Genomic DNA, 15,218 nt, shown 5'->3' on the forward strand with positions numbered 1-15,218 from the left:
ATATCATGGGAGTCCACCTGCTCTCCCATCTCTGGAACAAGCCTGTACAGTCATCATGACTGTCATGAGGTCTCCAAGGAAGCTATGTGAAGGGGAGGAGGGAAAGGCTAGTGTTTGCAACCAGACTTCCAAGTGCCACTAAAACCACAGGCACTCCCCATCGCCTTCCCGACTCCCTCCACATCCACTCCCAATGCTGTACCTCAGTCCTCCTCACAAAGACAAGGCATAATAACAGATGCACATAGAAGCAGGGCACAGAAGTGGTGGTTATCCCTGTGGTAAGAGCCTTGGTGGACCCTAAATCATCCTGTTATGTGACTGTTCCTAGATGCCTAGACAGGTCCTTCACAGGGCAAGGTAGGGACTAAGGTAATGGTAGCAGTGAACCTCAGGGATAAAGGTCCCCCTGAAGCTCTACTTAGGCACTCCATGGCTAAGGGCATGCCATGGCTGCCTCTGTGAGGCATGAGGGCCCTCCTACATGTGGGTTCAGTGATGAGGACACACTCTATTCAGGACGTATGGGTAATCTAGTCTGTAAGGCCAACAACACAGCAGAGACACAGCTGACTGGGTGGGCCTCACCTCCCAGGATCCCAAAATGCCATCCCCCACCAAGCATCAAAAGATACACTGGGCATCACACTGCAGGATGGCATCGTCAGGGTGGTTGGGGTGCTGCATGGCAACAGCCTGTGGGAACTCGCTGAGCATCCTCTGCTGGAAGGCCTCCAGCCTCTCGTAGTCATGGCCTCGGCACACGTATTCTTTGTTCTGCCACAAACAAGAGAACATGCTCTATGCCTTGCCTCCAGTCTCCTGCCTCCACATGGCTGTCATCAGCTACTCACATCACAAGCATGTCCTAGGAGCTCCTGTGATAGGCATAGCAGTCAGTCCCTGCCCTAGGGGAAGCGATGATCAGAAGGAGGGGGACAGACAAAGGTAGACTTGCACTGTGATGTGGCAACCTGGAGGCAGGGCACAGGCTGTGGGAAGCTTGGAGGAGGGAGGGTATCTTACCCAGGAAGGGATTGAGGTGGGGGGGGGCGGATTTTAGAAAAAGTCACGCCTGAAGGGAGTACTGAAAGGCCCAACTGGGTCAGCTCTAAGAGAGAAGTGGGGAAGGGCACTCTGTGTGGGTACAGTGACAACCAGGGCCTGCTTTGGAAGGACTACTTTTATTAGCTGGGAAAACAGTCTAAATATCGCCCAGTGTTCAGTAGGTATTCAACAATTACTCATTGCACTGGCAATAAATTCCTTTGCAATTACATCAGCAGAACAAACTGTTAGGACATCATCCTAACTACACATTTCTTAAAACCTTGTGTTACATCATATTTGGTTTGAGTTAGGTCTCAGTTTCTCTCCTGGTGGGCTGATGACATGACAAGGCGCCCTCAATCCTGATGCTCTGCCTACCTCACAGCTGGTCACGCATGAGTGAGTGGAAAACTCGTTCAGACCTCTGGTGACATGGGTCTGCCTGCCTAGCTGCCTCACTAGATTCACTTTGACAAAGTGGCATCAGGCATGGCAACCCCTCCTCTTGGCATATTTTCAGAGGAAGAGAGACAGAAAGGTCCATAGGGCCAGCCATATACTTACCGGTACGGGGATGATCACTGGCCAGGCCTTGGAGGACCTTAAATTTTTTTGGAATAGAACCTCTGCCCCCTTTTCACTTCCCCTCTTACTATGGGAGAACTCAGCTAAGGCTGGGCCACATGTCTGGATGGATCAGAATGAAAATACCAGAAGAGAAGTCAAGGTCAGGAGGAGCAGGCTGGCCTCTCTGGTGGAACACACCAACAGTCAAAGGACAAGAGACATTTCTAAGTCCCTTGCCTGATAAGCAGAACTAACAAAGAAGATAATGATAAAGAACTGGTCTTTTCATATCAACTTGCAAATGTACTATCCTTACCAGTATTTATTCATGGGTCAAATGAAGAGAAATAGAAATTCCCCCAAGAAGGGAGGGCTGGATGTTTTCCTGACTCTGAGCAGATTAGTAGATAATCTCGCTTTGTGAAGCGAGAGAGGCAGATGGTCCAGAGAAACCAAGCTGACAGAGCCAAAGTAATAGATGGCCTATGTGTTCAAAGGAGGTGAGGGAGTGGCCTAGCTTTCTGGGGAAGACTCAGCAGGAGGAAGGCACATAGCATCGACCTTGAGGCTCGTTGTTGGTTTCAAGTTTGCCTGCATAATCTTCATGTGAGACAGATCTGGCTGCCATTGCTTTGTACTTGGTCCTTGCCATCTACCAGGCAAAACAGCTACCTCCACTGGGACTTATTCCATTTGCCAAAGATTAACTGAGCAGCTGCAGTAAGGGAAGGCAGCATGTGGCTAGGCCAGGCAGATCTGTATGCATGAAACATAGCTCCTAGGAACTGCACCTTGTGTGGAGATGGTGATGGACTGAAGTGTGACGTTTCCTAATACCCACTGCTATTTTTCCTCCATTACTGGCACCACTGAACATTCAGACCGTTGTTTCCAAGCATTATTTGGATGGGCCAGATGCATGCTCTGCATGTCGTGAAACACCGAGATGCCCTGTGACATGAGCATGTGGGGTGGAAGCCAGGGAAAACTATGATGGAGACCTCTGTTTGGCAGAGACAGAAATGAGGATACCAGGGCCCGATTTTGTAACATCCAAAATAATGATGTTTGATTGATGATGATTTTAAGAGTAAAATCTGGTTTTGATATACAAATTATGGGACCGAACAACGAGAATAAAATGACAATAAAGCATAATTTTCAAAGACAAAATGAGAAAGAAGTTATAAGGCCAGAATCATTAGTTTGTCTAAGGACTTTCTAGAGATGCTTTTGGTTTCTGATTCTTGTGTGATTCCTTCTTTCCCTTCCGCTGACCTCTACTCCCATTGCTTTTGCATGACCTAAGCTTGTGGGGGCAATAAGGATGCCACTTCTGAAATGCCTGAGGTGGATGGTCCCTAGAGAGTGAACAAGTCCAGTTCCCCTGAGGAGACCCTTTAACTAATTAATTAATTAATTTAAGGGAGACATTAAGGGCACCTGACCGGGGATCCCTGGGTGGCTCAGTGGTTTAGCACCTGCCTTCGACCCAGGGCGTGATCCTGGAGTCCCGGGATTGAGTCCTGTGTTGGGACTGCATGGGGCCTGCTTCTTCCTCTGCCTCTCTCTCTATGTGTCTCTCATGAATAAATAAATAAAATCTTAAAAAAAAAAAAGGGCACCTGACCTGTAATGTGAGATCAAGCTCATCGCTGATCACTGGCTAAAGCAATTTCTCTGATAAGACAGGATCTCAAACATATCAAAGTGATTCTATGAACTTTCCCAACTGCTTTTTGAGAATTGCAGACACAGAACTTTAGTAATATATTGGAACTGGGGACATTCAGAGCTAGCCCTAGTTCTCAAGAGCCCTAAGGCCCTTTCATCAGCACAGCTTCATTTTTTTTTAAAGATTTTATTTATTCATTCATGAAAGACATGGATAGAGAGAGAGAGAGAGGCAGAGACACAGGCAGAGGGAGAAGCAGGCTCCACACAGGGAGCCCGACATGGGATTCAATCCTGGGACTCCAGGATCATGCCCTGGGCCAAAGGCAGATGCTTAACTGCTGAGCTACCCAGGGATCCCCATCAGTACAGCTTCATTTAGGCCACCTGAGAACACTCAATCCCTCTGGGCTACAGCCTACAAGCCTCCGACTGCTCCTGGAGCCTCTGGCTTTTGTGGAATAAAGAAGAAAATTACAACTGTTCAGCTAGTGTCAGTCCATCTATCCTCAGTCATTCCTTCCACTCTGTTGGTGTACCCAGCTCAGACTTCCAGGGAATGATGGGGAGAAATGGCTTTTACCCTCCTGGGCCAGAGATCTGGCTGCTTAGAAAAGGCTTTCCATAACTAGATCCCCTCTGGCAGCTCCGACAAATTTCTCTGAAATCAACAGGTTCTCCATCCTGGCTGCATAGCCTATAGTACAGCCAGAGGGAGAACCATTATCTTAAATGACAAACCAAGAGGCCATCCTACTATTGAGGTCAAGGCTGTATTGGTATCCTATCTGGCTGAGAATGGTCACAATGGAGGATTCCAGGCACTGGAACTTGAAGTTGGAAGGTTTCTAGACATACCTTATGGGACATTCTCAGACTTGGTCATTTCCTAAAGGAATAGGTTTTGGTAAGAAAATCACCCTTATATATTCCAGGTTGCTACAAAATAGTACAGCAGAGTAAAAGTCTAAAGTTGGCAGCCAGTCCAGTCAAACAAAGTCAAATGCCTTTTGTTCACTAGTTAGTCCTTCAAAAAATAGTATTCAGTAGAATAGGGAAAAAGGTTTAAAAAAAAACCCAGTTGTAAATGAATTATGTGTAAAATATAAGTTCTTGTGACTACCTCAATGGACTCACCCGAAGAAAGAAAGGAAACTTCCTGCCATAGAAGCCGACCCGAAAGAACTCGGGTTCTAGGCGTTGCTGCTCCATGATGTTGTCATAGTAGCTGGCCTCCATTTTCTGTGAATGAAAAAGGCAGTTGCCTTCAGGCTGGCCTGACTGCTAGTGGTGTCCAAAGCAAGTTCTCCCAGGCCCAAGAAGACATTATCTTTTGGAAACAGAACATGGCAACTCAGACTGTGTAAGAAGTGAGCCCTTTACCATGATCAGCCTCTTCTCAGGTGGCAGCATGATGGCAGAAGCAGACCTCCTCCTTCATCATCTTCTGACAGTGGGGTGGGGACAGTGGCTGAGTGTCCTACCCAGTGTGACCCAGTGTGTAGACCCAACCCCACACAGATCCAGGCTTCTTGGTCTTTCAGGGGCACATGTTTAACATGGACTTCCCCCAGGGATTTCTGGTTTTGGTTGACACTCATTACACACAAGTTGACTTCTGGCTGGTGTTAGTTATAGGTGGTTGGTTAATAGCTCTTCTCAGCACCACTTTCCATCAGTCCAGCTGCATTGCTCTTGTCCATCTATCATCTGACTGACAAGGCTAACAGTCATAGTGAGAAAGTCTCAGTTGCCAGTATCACTGGTACTGTTCCAATTTAGGGGATCTTAAACTTTAAAAATTCAACGAATATCCATGATATCTGGCATTACCAAGGTGAGTATATTTCTTAGTACTGGCTGACCTGGCTTTACATTCAGAAAAACTTGCTGAATTTTGACTAGGAAGGTAGCTCTAGTGCACTCAATCAAGCCAGCTTGCTGGAGAGCAGTGGCCGTCAAAGACCAGTCAAGAAGCTACTTCTAGAGAACCCCATTTGTTATATAGACCCCAATCCCTACCTGGAGCAGGAAACATGGCAGAGCTACCACACGGACTGGGTGGAGGAGGATGGTGAGCTGAGACTGCCGACTTCTCTCTGCTAATGAAGTCTGTAGCTGCTTTGACTCATAATCCAGCACTAACAACCAGGAAAATTTGGGGAGACCTTCAAAGTCCATGGGACATTTCACTTAATTTTTGAATATTTTGCATCAAAGAATGGAGTAAGAACAAGGTGCTTGAAAGTGACCACAAGCCAAAGCAGAAAAAGATCTTATAAAGTTTTCAGATGAAGCATCCCTGAACAGAATCATTTTAGGAAAGCTTCTCTATAAAGTTGAGCTGCCACCTCTTTCTTCCTTGAACCCCCTCCATCTTATTCTGCATATGCTGCTTCTCCCTTCCCTGAGCACCAGTGGCTCCTGCGGTCTGGATATCATCCTTTGTCATGAGCACCAGTGGCTCCTGCGGTCTGGATATCATTCTTTGTCATATGCGTGTTTTAACTAGTTCCCCAGTCAGACTGTAAGTGTCTTGAGGGCAGGAACCTTGGCCTCTGCTTCTCTCATACTGTCCGCAGCACTAAAACAAGGGCTAGGCCCGCAGTGAATTCTCACTCAGAAGTTGATGCCAGGAAAGTGCTAGCACCTCCAGTCAGGTTTGGGATAGGGGAAGGGGCCAAGCTCACCCGAATCCAACTGAGGCTCTGATAGTCGTAGAGGCTCTCATACTGACATGCCAGCTCCCTGCACAATGGGATCCCAAACTCCCAGCTCTGTGTCAGAAATAAAAACAAGGCTTCAGCACATCAGACATCCTCAGAACAGTCCAAGCTCACATGGAACACATCAAAGGGCACAACCAAAGGCCTCCTGCAACTCATCACAAGGAACATCCACTCAAGAGGAATCTGTGGAGCACAACACATAGTGCTGTGGCTTTCTAGCTCAAGGCATAGCTCTCAAGTTTCTCCTCAAATGTCTTTACTTCAAAGAGGCCTTTCCCTGATTACCTCATCAAGGATAGGAACTCCCCCATCCCCTGCATTCTGTTTTGTTATTCTCTTTATTTTAAAAAAGTATTTACTTTTTTGTGTATTAGTCTCAATTAGATGACAAACTACATGAAGACAGGAACCCTGTTTATATACTTTATCCTCAGAGCCTAGAGGAGTGCCAAGCATGAGCAGGTATTCAATAAAGATTTATTTAATGAGTGAATGAAGGTAACAATGACTTTTACTATTTTTAAGTTTTTATTTAAATCCCAATTAGCTAACATACAGTATAATATTAGATTCTGGTGTAAGGGATCCCTGGGTGGCGCAGCGGTTTGGCGCCTGCCTTTGGCCCAGGGCGCGATCCTGGAGACCCGGGATCGAGTCCCACATCGGGCTCCTGGTGCATGGAGCCTGCTTATGTCTCTGCCTCTCTCTCTCTCTCTCTCTCTCTCTCTCTCTCTGCGACTATCATAAAAAAAAAAAAAAGATTCTGGTGTAAAATACAGTGATTCAACACTTCAATACAATATTCAGTGCTTACCACAACAAGTGTACTCTTAATCCCTATCACCTATTTCACTCATCCCCCCACTCTCTCCCTCTCTGGTAACCATCAGTTTGTTCTCTATAGTTAAGAACCTGTTTCTCAGTTTCTCTCTTTTCTCCCCTTTGCTTATTTGTTTTGCTTCTTAAATTCCACACGAGTGAAATCATAGGGGATTTGTCTTTCTTTGACTGATTTATTTTGCTTAGCATGATACCCTCTAGCTCCATCCATGTTGTTGCAAATGGCAGGATTTCATTCTTTTTGATGGTTGGGTAATAATATTCTCTTGTATACATATATACCACCTCTTCTTTATCCATTCATCTGTCAATGGACACTTAGGTGGAAACAATGACTTTTAAATTAAGATTACTGAAGCTCAGAAAAAAGTATGGAAGCCAAGCAGATAGTGACTACCCAAGGACTTAGTAATGGCTCTATTTCCTTTATAGAAATATTCTAGTCTTAAAGAAGGTTTCAAATGATCCTTACCTAGTCAGATCCCAGGGTGCCTCTGAGGTGTGGCCTCTGATATGGTGATAGGCCCACATAACGAGTGCCTAAGGAGGGCTTAAAAGGCCTTCACTGAAGGCCAGTATTGCTCATTTCCTCTGCTTTTTAATATAGTGCTTTGTTTTGTTAGATTGGGAATCATTGGCTTACTTGATATTTCAGCTAGGCTCTTCTCCCCAACTTCTAAGTTCTAATTAAAATTTTTTATTATAAGACATTTTAAGCATATAGAAAAATAGAAGAATGAACCCCTAGGTACTCATCACCCAGCCTCAAGAATGTCCAACTAATCGCCAGTCTTGTATCATTCAGACCCCAATTGCTTATTGCCCCCCAGAGTTTTTGAAGCAAATCTCAGACATCATATAATTTCACTCAGTCATATTTCAATATGAATGCATAAATAATAAGAACTATATTTTAAAAAATATTTGAAATAGCATCAGGGAGAAGGATAACACTATGTCATTTGGGACGTGTTTCTCAAAAAGAGCTTATTATTTCTATCCTTTGAAAGAATTAGTGCCATATGGATTGAAACTGCAGGACCAATTAAAAATATTAAAACAAATCAAAGGGAATTTTTAAATAAACTCTAGCTCCCTGAGCCAATACAATGCCTCTGCCTCAGTGGGCTAGAAAACCTCTTACACCCCCATACTGCATCTTTCAAGGGGGGACATGTCAGCCCTCTTTCTGGCTCCAAGTGCCACTAAGGCAGGCTTCAGCCAAGTACCCACAACAGGGTCTGCCTGGCAGGCAGCTCCATGGGGGCTGGCTAAGCAGCCCAGCTGTGCAGACTTCTGGCCAGCTTGCCAAGAGCACCCCGTGGGGAGCTGCTCATTTAGGTGATGAGAACCCCACGTGGGGCTAAAGGCACTCAGTCTGCTGACAGTAGCTCCTGCTAAAGCAGATCTTCTCCCCTACTGGGATCAATGCTCATCTGCTTTGCTGGCATTTCTGCCCTAATTTGTGTAATCTGCTCTCCTGCTCTAAGCCCTCCTCCTACCTACTCCCAATTATCCTTAGAGTGAGCCAGGACCAAGAGTTTGAAGACATTCTGTCAGCCTTAATGGATTGTGCTGGAACCCTGGTATGTCTGGGTGCTTTGAGAGCTGCCTTTCAACAAGGGTAAGGAATGTGCTGCAGGTATACTGCATCCCTGCTATAGTTTTTCTCTTGGTCTCCTTCTTCTGGCAGAAGACAAAGCCAACTCTAAAACTCCTTATCAATGTATGAAATCCAGTTATTTCTACCAACTCTGGCAGACGTATGCTTTTACACATCCTTGTGGCCTCTCTGAAAGGGATGGCAAAAAAGTTACATGATTTAGGGCTCACTCTAATAAAACTGGAAAGGAGCTTTGTAAAGGCCTGGGACTCCAGCCTGGTGGTCTTTGTACTTCTGTTTACACACAGCATATAAGAAGCAACAGATTCAACATTCCTTCAGAGGAGCATGGGCAACAGCAACCCTTAGTAGGAGAGCCCAAGCCCAGCTCCACAGAGAAGGCTGTGGAATACTGATTGGGTACTGATGGTCTGTATGCCAGATAATTAGAGGTCAGAGGCCTTTGTCCAGCTTCCCTTCCTGTTTGCTCCCTCTGTCCTTTGATGGAGGACTTATTCCCATCTTCACACCTCTCCTTCCTTCTTTCAACTCCCACTCTGCCAGACCCTTTTTGAGTGCTCCTCTCTGTCTGCCTGGGAATGCTGACCCTCTGTGGACTGGAGCCCAGTCCAGCTTGGGGCAGGCTTCTAGGTTAACCACCTCACCACTGGAGAGAATGGCCCTGGGCTAGACTATGACCTTGAGTTGAACTTCTGACTCAATCCTTCTAGGTGCTTATGAATAAACACAGCATCACAGGATGTTGAGTTGTCTGTACGTGGCAGATAACAGAAAGGCTGGATGTGTATGGGAGAAAAGTGGAGAGCCCGCCTTGTGAGGCAGGGTGTGCTGGCAGTGCTGAGGGCTAGAACTACTTTCCCTGCTCCTCCCCAGATTTTCCTTTTCTGCTTTCCTCCTGTTGCTAAAGTAGGTTTTCTCCTGGCACCAAGAACCCTATAGGAACACTTTTGTGTGTGTGTGACAGCCAGGTTTTGCTTTTTTTGAGCCCATAAAAAAACTTGAATGCTTTCAAGAATTGGTTAGCCCTATCTACTGGTTCTATCAGGTACTGATACACAGAAACTGGACCTTCTGTATGAACCCGAGAGGATGAATCTGACAAACATCTCTTTGAGGATGAGCTTATGAAAGGGCACAGAACCTGTTCCCTCAGAAACTCACAGCAAAAACAGGGCTGCTAGAGCAAGTGAGGGATGCTCAAGAAGGTAGTCCATGGAGTCTTCTGGTCCTCTCCCCTATCCTGGTCATCTACAGTACTCAGGCAGCTTTTGCATTTCATTCTCTTGTCTTAGTTTACTAAGCTGTAAACTTCCTTTTCTAAACACTACTGTGTGCTTAGAGTGTGGAATGAAGAGGGGAACCATTCTCCTACTGGTAGGCTCCATCAGATTAGGTTAACTCTCCACTCTGTACTCTGTGTCCCCAGAAAGAAAAGAGAATACACTAAAAGCACTCATGCACACTCCTACAATGCTCATGCCACTCCTTCCAAGCTGGCAGGGCTTGCTGGGCATGTGGATAAACGGCAGACTCAGCTGGGCTGGGTACCAGAAAGGCAGGCCTGAAAGTGTACTGGTGTGGGCCCTAAGTCCCAGCCCTGGACTGGCAAGGAGAGGAGGCTTCGGGATGGCACTGTGGATCAGTCATGCATGGGCCTCCTCCTGCGTTAGGTTACATGAGAGCTCCTGAGGATTTGGAAAGGTTCCTGCATGGATGAATGCTTCTAACAAAGATATCTCCTATGTTAAATAAAACTGATGAATGTTTCCTGATTTCTGTGCAAAACCCATCAATGTTTAAATCTTTCTTTTTTATGATGAAAAAATTCATTTAAAAAAAAAAACAATTTCCATTCAAGTCAGGAATTCAGCCACAATCGTTCCCTGAGTGATCCAAATTCAGCTTTTTAAAGCATACTCAAAGCTGAATAATCAGCAAACACTATTAACAAGACCCGAAACCAGCCATTCCAGTACATGGGCCACAACCAACATTAGATGGTCAGAGGGTCCCATGAGAAGCCTTCTGGAAAATGGGAACAGGATAGCTGGGAAGTCTCCAGGAGGCCAACACCAATGCTTACAGTGCCTGTCAGGATTACAGATTTGAGCTTGATAGGGAAGAACCACAATGAAAGAAGTTCAGTCTGTGCTGAGAGAAATTCAAGATAACATGTACAAGTGAGAGGCAGGACATACCTCCTTTGACTAAGGTTAAAATCTACTCATTCTTACAGCTTATATTTTCTATGGCAGATTAGGAAAGCTACATTAATTCTTTAAGTAAATCTAATAAATGTAAGTGGGGCCCAAAAACCCCTGCTGTAGGAGCAGCAGCATTTATAGATGTGCAAAGCTGGTATGTGGGGTTGTCTCTTACACCCTCAATCTGGAATTGGCTTCTAAGCCACAGAATTAAACTGTTATATATCTTTTTTCCCCAGAGAAAAAAATCATGCTGCCTCCAAAGGTAATGCACACCCATGGGCATCTATCCACTCACCGCCCCACACACCACCCTCTAGCTTTTGCCCTTCCCTACGTGTCGAGATGCCATGCATTATAGCAGAAGTGTAAGAGTTGAAAGGCTAGTGTAATGGCACCTACCTTGCCTTTGTTGAAGTAGTGGATGATCTTGCGGCATAGTCCCTCTTTCCGCTGCCACTCTGTCTGGGATGGGTAGTGCAGGAATTCCCGCAGTGGCCGTTCCTCCCACTGCAGCAGCTCACAGTAGAGAAGCAAAGTGAATGCGGCCTCTGTGGGGACAGGCAATGTGGAGGTCCAGGGGCTTCTCATCAGGGGTCCAGGAGTAGCCTGGTGCCAGGCGACTAGGCTAAACACCATGATAGGGCAGGGCATGTGCAGCCTGGATCAGGGACACTGGATACCAAAGGTAAGACAGAGGGACTGTGCAGCCAGCCAATAACCCTTGCCCATAGCTTTCAGGGGCCTAAGATCCTGGCAGACATTTTCCTCTCATGGCCTAATCACTAATGGGGGGCTCCAGATAAAGGATGGACTAGTTCCCTGAGAATCTGTGCACAGGTTGCCTTACTTTGGGACACTGACCTGTCAGAGAGTTGTTGGGTTCCTTTTTGGTCAACTAACTACAGCTTCTTTCCCAACCTTTTCAGACTGGCTCTTGTGGGTGAGCACTGACCAAGACTTCCCTCAGCCCTTCCTAAGCCAGCCCCAGTGCCTCTAGCATGGTTTTTTGACCTCAGCATGGCCCTTATCTCTACTATTTCTAAGAGGACCAGAGAGGAGTATAAATGGTGGTAACTATCTGATGGGCATGTAGCCAGAAGCTCCATTCCAGCATCTAAAGTTGATGCTGGAGCCAGACCAGAGGACCAGTGACACCTTACCCTGGATGTGGAACTGTTGGAGAGGGTTACAGAAGACAAAAGCAACTAAATACTATGGTTCCCTAAATTCTAAGGCATGTGTCACCCTGAATTATAACCACTGTTGTACTTGCTCATTTTTAGTGGGCCTCTCCTACTGGCAAGGTGATTAGCCCAGTTTCTGCTTGGCCTTCAAGGCCTACTCACATCCACGCCCCATGACTGTGACGAATCTCATTTCTAACTATCCCATAACCCCCTTCTAGTTTTAGCCAAATACAGCTACCTCCAGCCACTCTCCAGGCTCCTTCTAATAGTCTCTCTGCCTGTGCTCTGGCCACTGACCTTCCTGTCCAGGGATGCACATGCCTCCTCACTGGATCCAGATGGGAAGTCCTTTCTTTCTGGGGGCAAGACCCTGAGGCACTCAAGGCCTCCTCTGGAACTGAGGAAACCAGGTGAGATCTTTTCCTTTCTTGGCTGTATCCTTTACAGATGTTATTCCTGAGGCCACCAGAGATGTGGTTCAGCACCCTCTCTCTATCCAAATCCCTGACCCAGCCTCTCAGTCATGGCCAGTCCTTGAGGAGTTTAGTAAATGCCTCTAGAGTCCATGAAATTTATCAAAATCTATTACTTCACCACTTTCTCAGAGGGTTGCTGGAATCATGAGTGGAAGCAGAGATTGTCATAGTCAGCCCAGTCATTTCAGATTTTAATTCTTGCCAACCTGTGTGGTCAGGAAAGGTTGTATCTATGCCATACAGTCTCTTACATTTAGAGATAAGGAAGGAGGACTCTGTGTTTCTATAAATCCATCTAATTCTAGTCATGTTTATGGACAAGAATAGCTTGAATTTCCTGGTCTGTCACACAAATTCAAGTTGTATGGCTCAAAAGCAAGGATATGGTGGCTGGTCACTACAGTGAAGAAGGTGGCTATTTGGGGGGAACTATGGTACAAGGTGATCAGGCAGGAGAGACATGCACATACACCCACCTAACTAAGAGCGGTACTCAGTAAACAGCATGACAGGCAGGCTGACTGCTGTTAAATTTATTCCATTAGAAAAGGCCTTGGGATGCCTGGGTGACTCAGTGAGTTGAGTGTCCGACTCTTGATTTCAGCTCAGGTCATGATCTCAGGTGGTGAGATCAAACCTGGAGTTGGGCTCTGTACTCTAGGGAAGTCTGCTTAAGATTCTCTCTCTCCCTTTCCCTCTTCCTGCCCCTACCCCTCCAAAAAAAGAACAGGCCTTAGTATGGATTAAGTTGTAAATACAATGAAAAGGTGTCTGGCCTGTCAGAAAGCCAGATGAACCCTCTCCATATTCTCCATTGGGAGCTCAAAGTGGGGCTGCTGTGCAGTTGCAGGGCAGGGCAGTGTAGGCTGCAAAGCAGTTCTGCCAGTGAGTTCTGGAAGTCCCAGGGTTAAGTGGGTATTTCTGTGTTATGGTCTCCCTTAGCTCTGGCTATGGAGGTCCTTAGGAAGGCTCTGCTCATGGAGTGACACTGAGCTCAGGATGCTCTGAACCTAGCACATCAGAATTTGAGGTTACCCTTGAGGCCTCACAGTGAGTAGATATGAGGCAAGGAGAGAGCAGAACAGCTTCAGACAGCAGAGGACCTGGCATGGCAGTACAAGGACGATTTCTGCCCACTTTCTCTCCACTACATGTTGCAAAGGAGTTGAGGGAAAGCAGTGAGGTGAAGGCACAGCACAGACCCCAACACTCTGCTAAGATCTGGAAGGTACCAGATCAGAGCCTTTTTCTGCCAGCTGTGCATTCCTGTCCAGCCTGTCCTCAGGGGGAGGCATGACTGTCCCCCTTCCACTCACCTGTATAGTTTTCAGCCTGCAAATGCATATCACAAAGCTTATGGATGTAGCGGATATACATCTCTTCTTTGTTAATTTCAGATTTGTAAAAATTCTATAAGAGAGAAGGAAATATACATAAAGATGAGAGAGGCTTCCACCAGTAGTGGCCATACCTGAGCTCCAGGCAGCTGGCCAAGGTCCTGGGTGTGCTGGGCAGGAGAAGGAGGGCAGGGTATGGAGGCATTCAGCACCAGAAAAAGAAAGGACCAGCCAGAAGGCACACCTGCTCCCCAGGTGTGGTGGAGCCTGTGACAGATCTGCAGGAGTGCTAAGTAGTGAGAAAGAGGAAGAGTGCCAAGGCAGACTGAGAATTAGGATATGTCAGGGTTGACTTGACCTTGCCAAGAGGCCAGGGTGGAGTTTTGCCCAAAGAGAAGCTCATGTCATTCCTTTTCCAAATGGGAATGTGACTGATGAGGTGCCAGTCTCCACGATACCAGGGACAAAGCTGAAATCTTGACTCAAACCCTTAGGCTCACAGCCACTGTAGAAGGGCCATGCCCATCACAGTGCAGGACAGAAACCATTCCACTAGGCAGATAGGAAGAAGGGCCCATGTCCTCTCACCATCAGGTTAACAGTGCAGCCAATCTTCTTATTCTCTGTTTCCTCTCCTTTCATGCAGTCCCTGGAAGGGAGAACACAAAGGAATGTCCCATGGCATAGAACTGCAGTATCATGGAGGTATCAGTATGACTAAACCCTAAATTAGGATGCCCTCCAACAGGAAATGCTTCCACAGATGGGGACTGTACAGTGAGCAACCTCTGAGCTTTGGGCCCACTTTTAGGGTTCAAAAGTCTCTGTTCAACTGAACCCCTCATTCTGGTGGCAGAGTGTAGGGCCCAGATAGTACACAGGGCATTAAGTGGCACTGACCAATATCCTCAGCACAGAAGAATTTATCAGTAAAACAGAATATTGAATCCCCAAGTCCCCAAGGAGAGGCACAGAGCTTTTCTTTCAGGGAAGTTTCTTTTTTTTTTTTTATAATAAATTTATTTTTTATTGGTGTTCAATTTGCCAACATACAGGGAAGTTTCCTTTTGTAGGATAGTGTTTAACAGAAGCTAAGATGCTCTACTTCATGGACTGAGCTTCAGGACTCTGTGGCTACAGCAACCATAGCATGGTTGCCATGTTAACCACCTCACTGGCTTTTCTCCCTGTGGTCTCCTTCCTGTGCATTAATAAGAAGCAGCACATTTGAAGTTTCTTTCTGGCTTAGGGGTAGCTTCAGCCAGGGCTGGGTGTAGTAGGGGTCAGGGCTGGCCTGGGAGACACAGAACAATGGGAACCCTGAGAATGGATCTTTCCCTATGGAGAGAGGGGTCAAAACTACACTCCTCTTGAAGAAGCAGAGGCATGGCACGAAGAGACAAAGGAGAAGGAGAACCAGACTGGTGAATCCTGCAAGAAGCCTCCTGTGCACACAGCCAGTCAGAGTCCCATTTGCCTGTTGTGCCTCTTTGGCACCCCATACTGCTCTGGTATATAGATACAGCT

At 46.4% G+C, this 15,218-nt stretch overlaps 1 protein-coding gene across 16 annotated transcripts in view; it reads right to left on the reverse strand.

Annotated features, from left to right (window-relative positions):
* The window catches only part of DOCK3 (dedicator of cytokinesis 3), a 502,472-nt gene that overhangs the window by 20,769 nt on the left and 466,485 nt on the right, over positions 1-15,218 (reverse strand). For all 16 annotated transcript variants that reach the window (XM_072786067.1, XM_072786064.1, XM_072786059.1 and 13 more), the window contains 6 exons: positions 14,280-14,340; positions 13,671-13,764; positions 11,091-11,239; positions 5,982-6,068; positions 4,429-4,533; positions 636-777 (listed from right to left, as the gene is read on the reverse strand). In XM_072786067.1, coding sequence (XP_072642168.1) covers positions 636-777; positions 4,429-4,533; positions 5,982-6,068; positions 11,091-11,239; positions 13,671-13,764; positions 14,280-14,340 — 638 coding nt within the window. The remainder of the gene's footprint in view (positions 1-635; positions 778-4,428; positions 4,534-5,981; positions 6,069-11,090; positions 11,240-13,670; positions 13,765-14,279; positions 14,341-15,218) is intronic.

Source organism: Canis lupus, chromosome 19 (genome assembly GCF_048164855.1).
Source record: "Canis lupus baileyi chromosome 19, mCanLup2.hap1, whole genome shotgun sequence".
Lineage (NCBI taxonomy): Eukaryota > Metazoa > Chordata > Mammalia > Carnivora > Canidae > Canis > Canis lupus.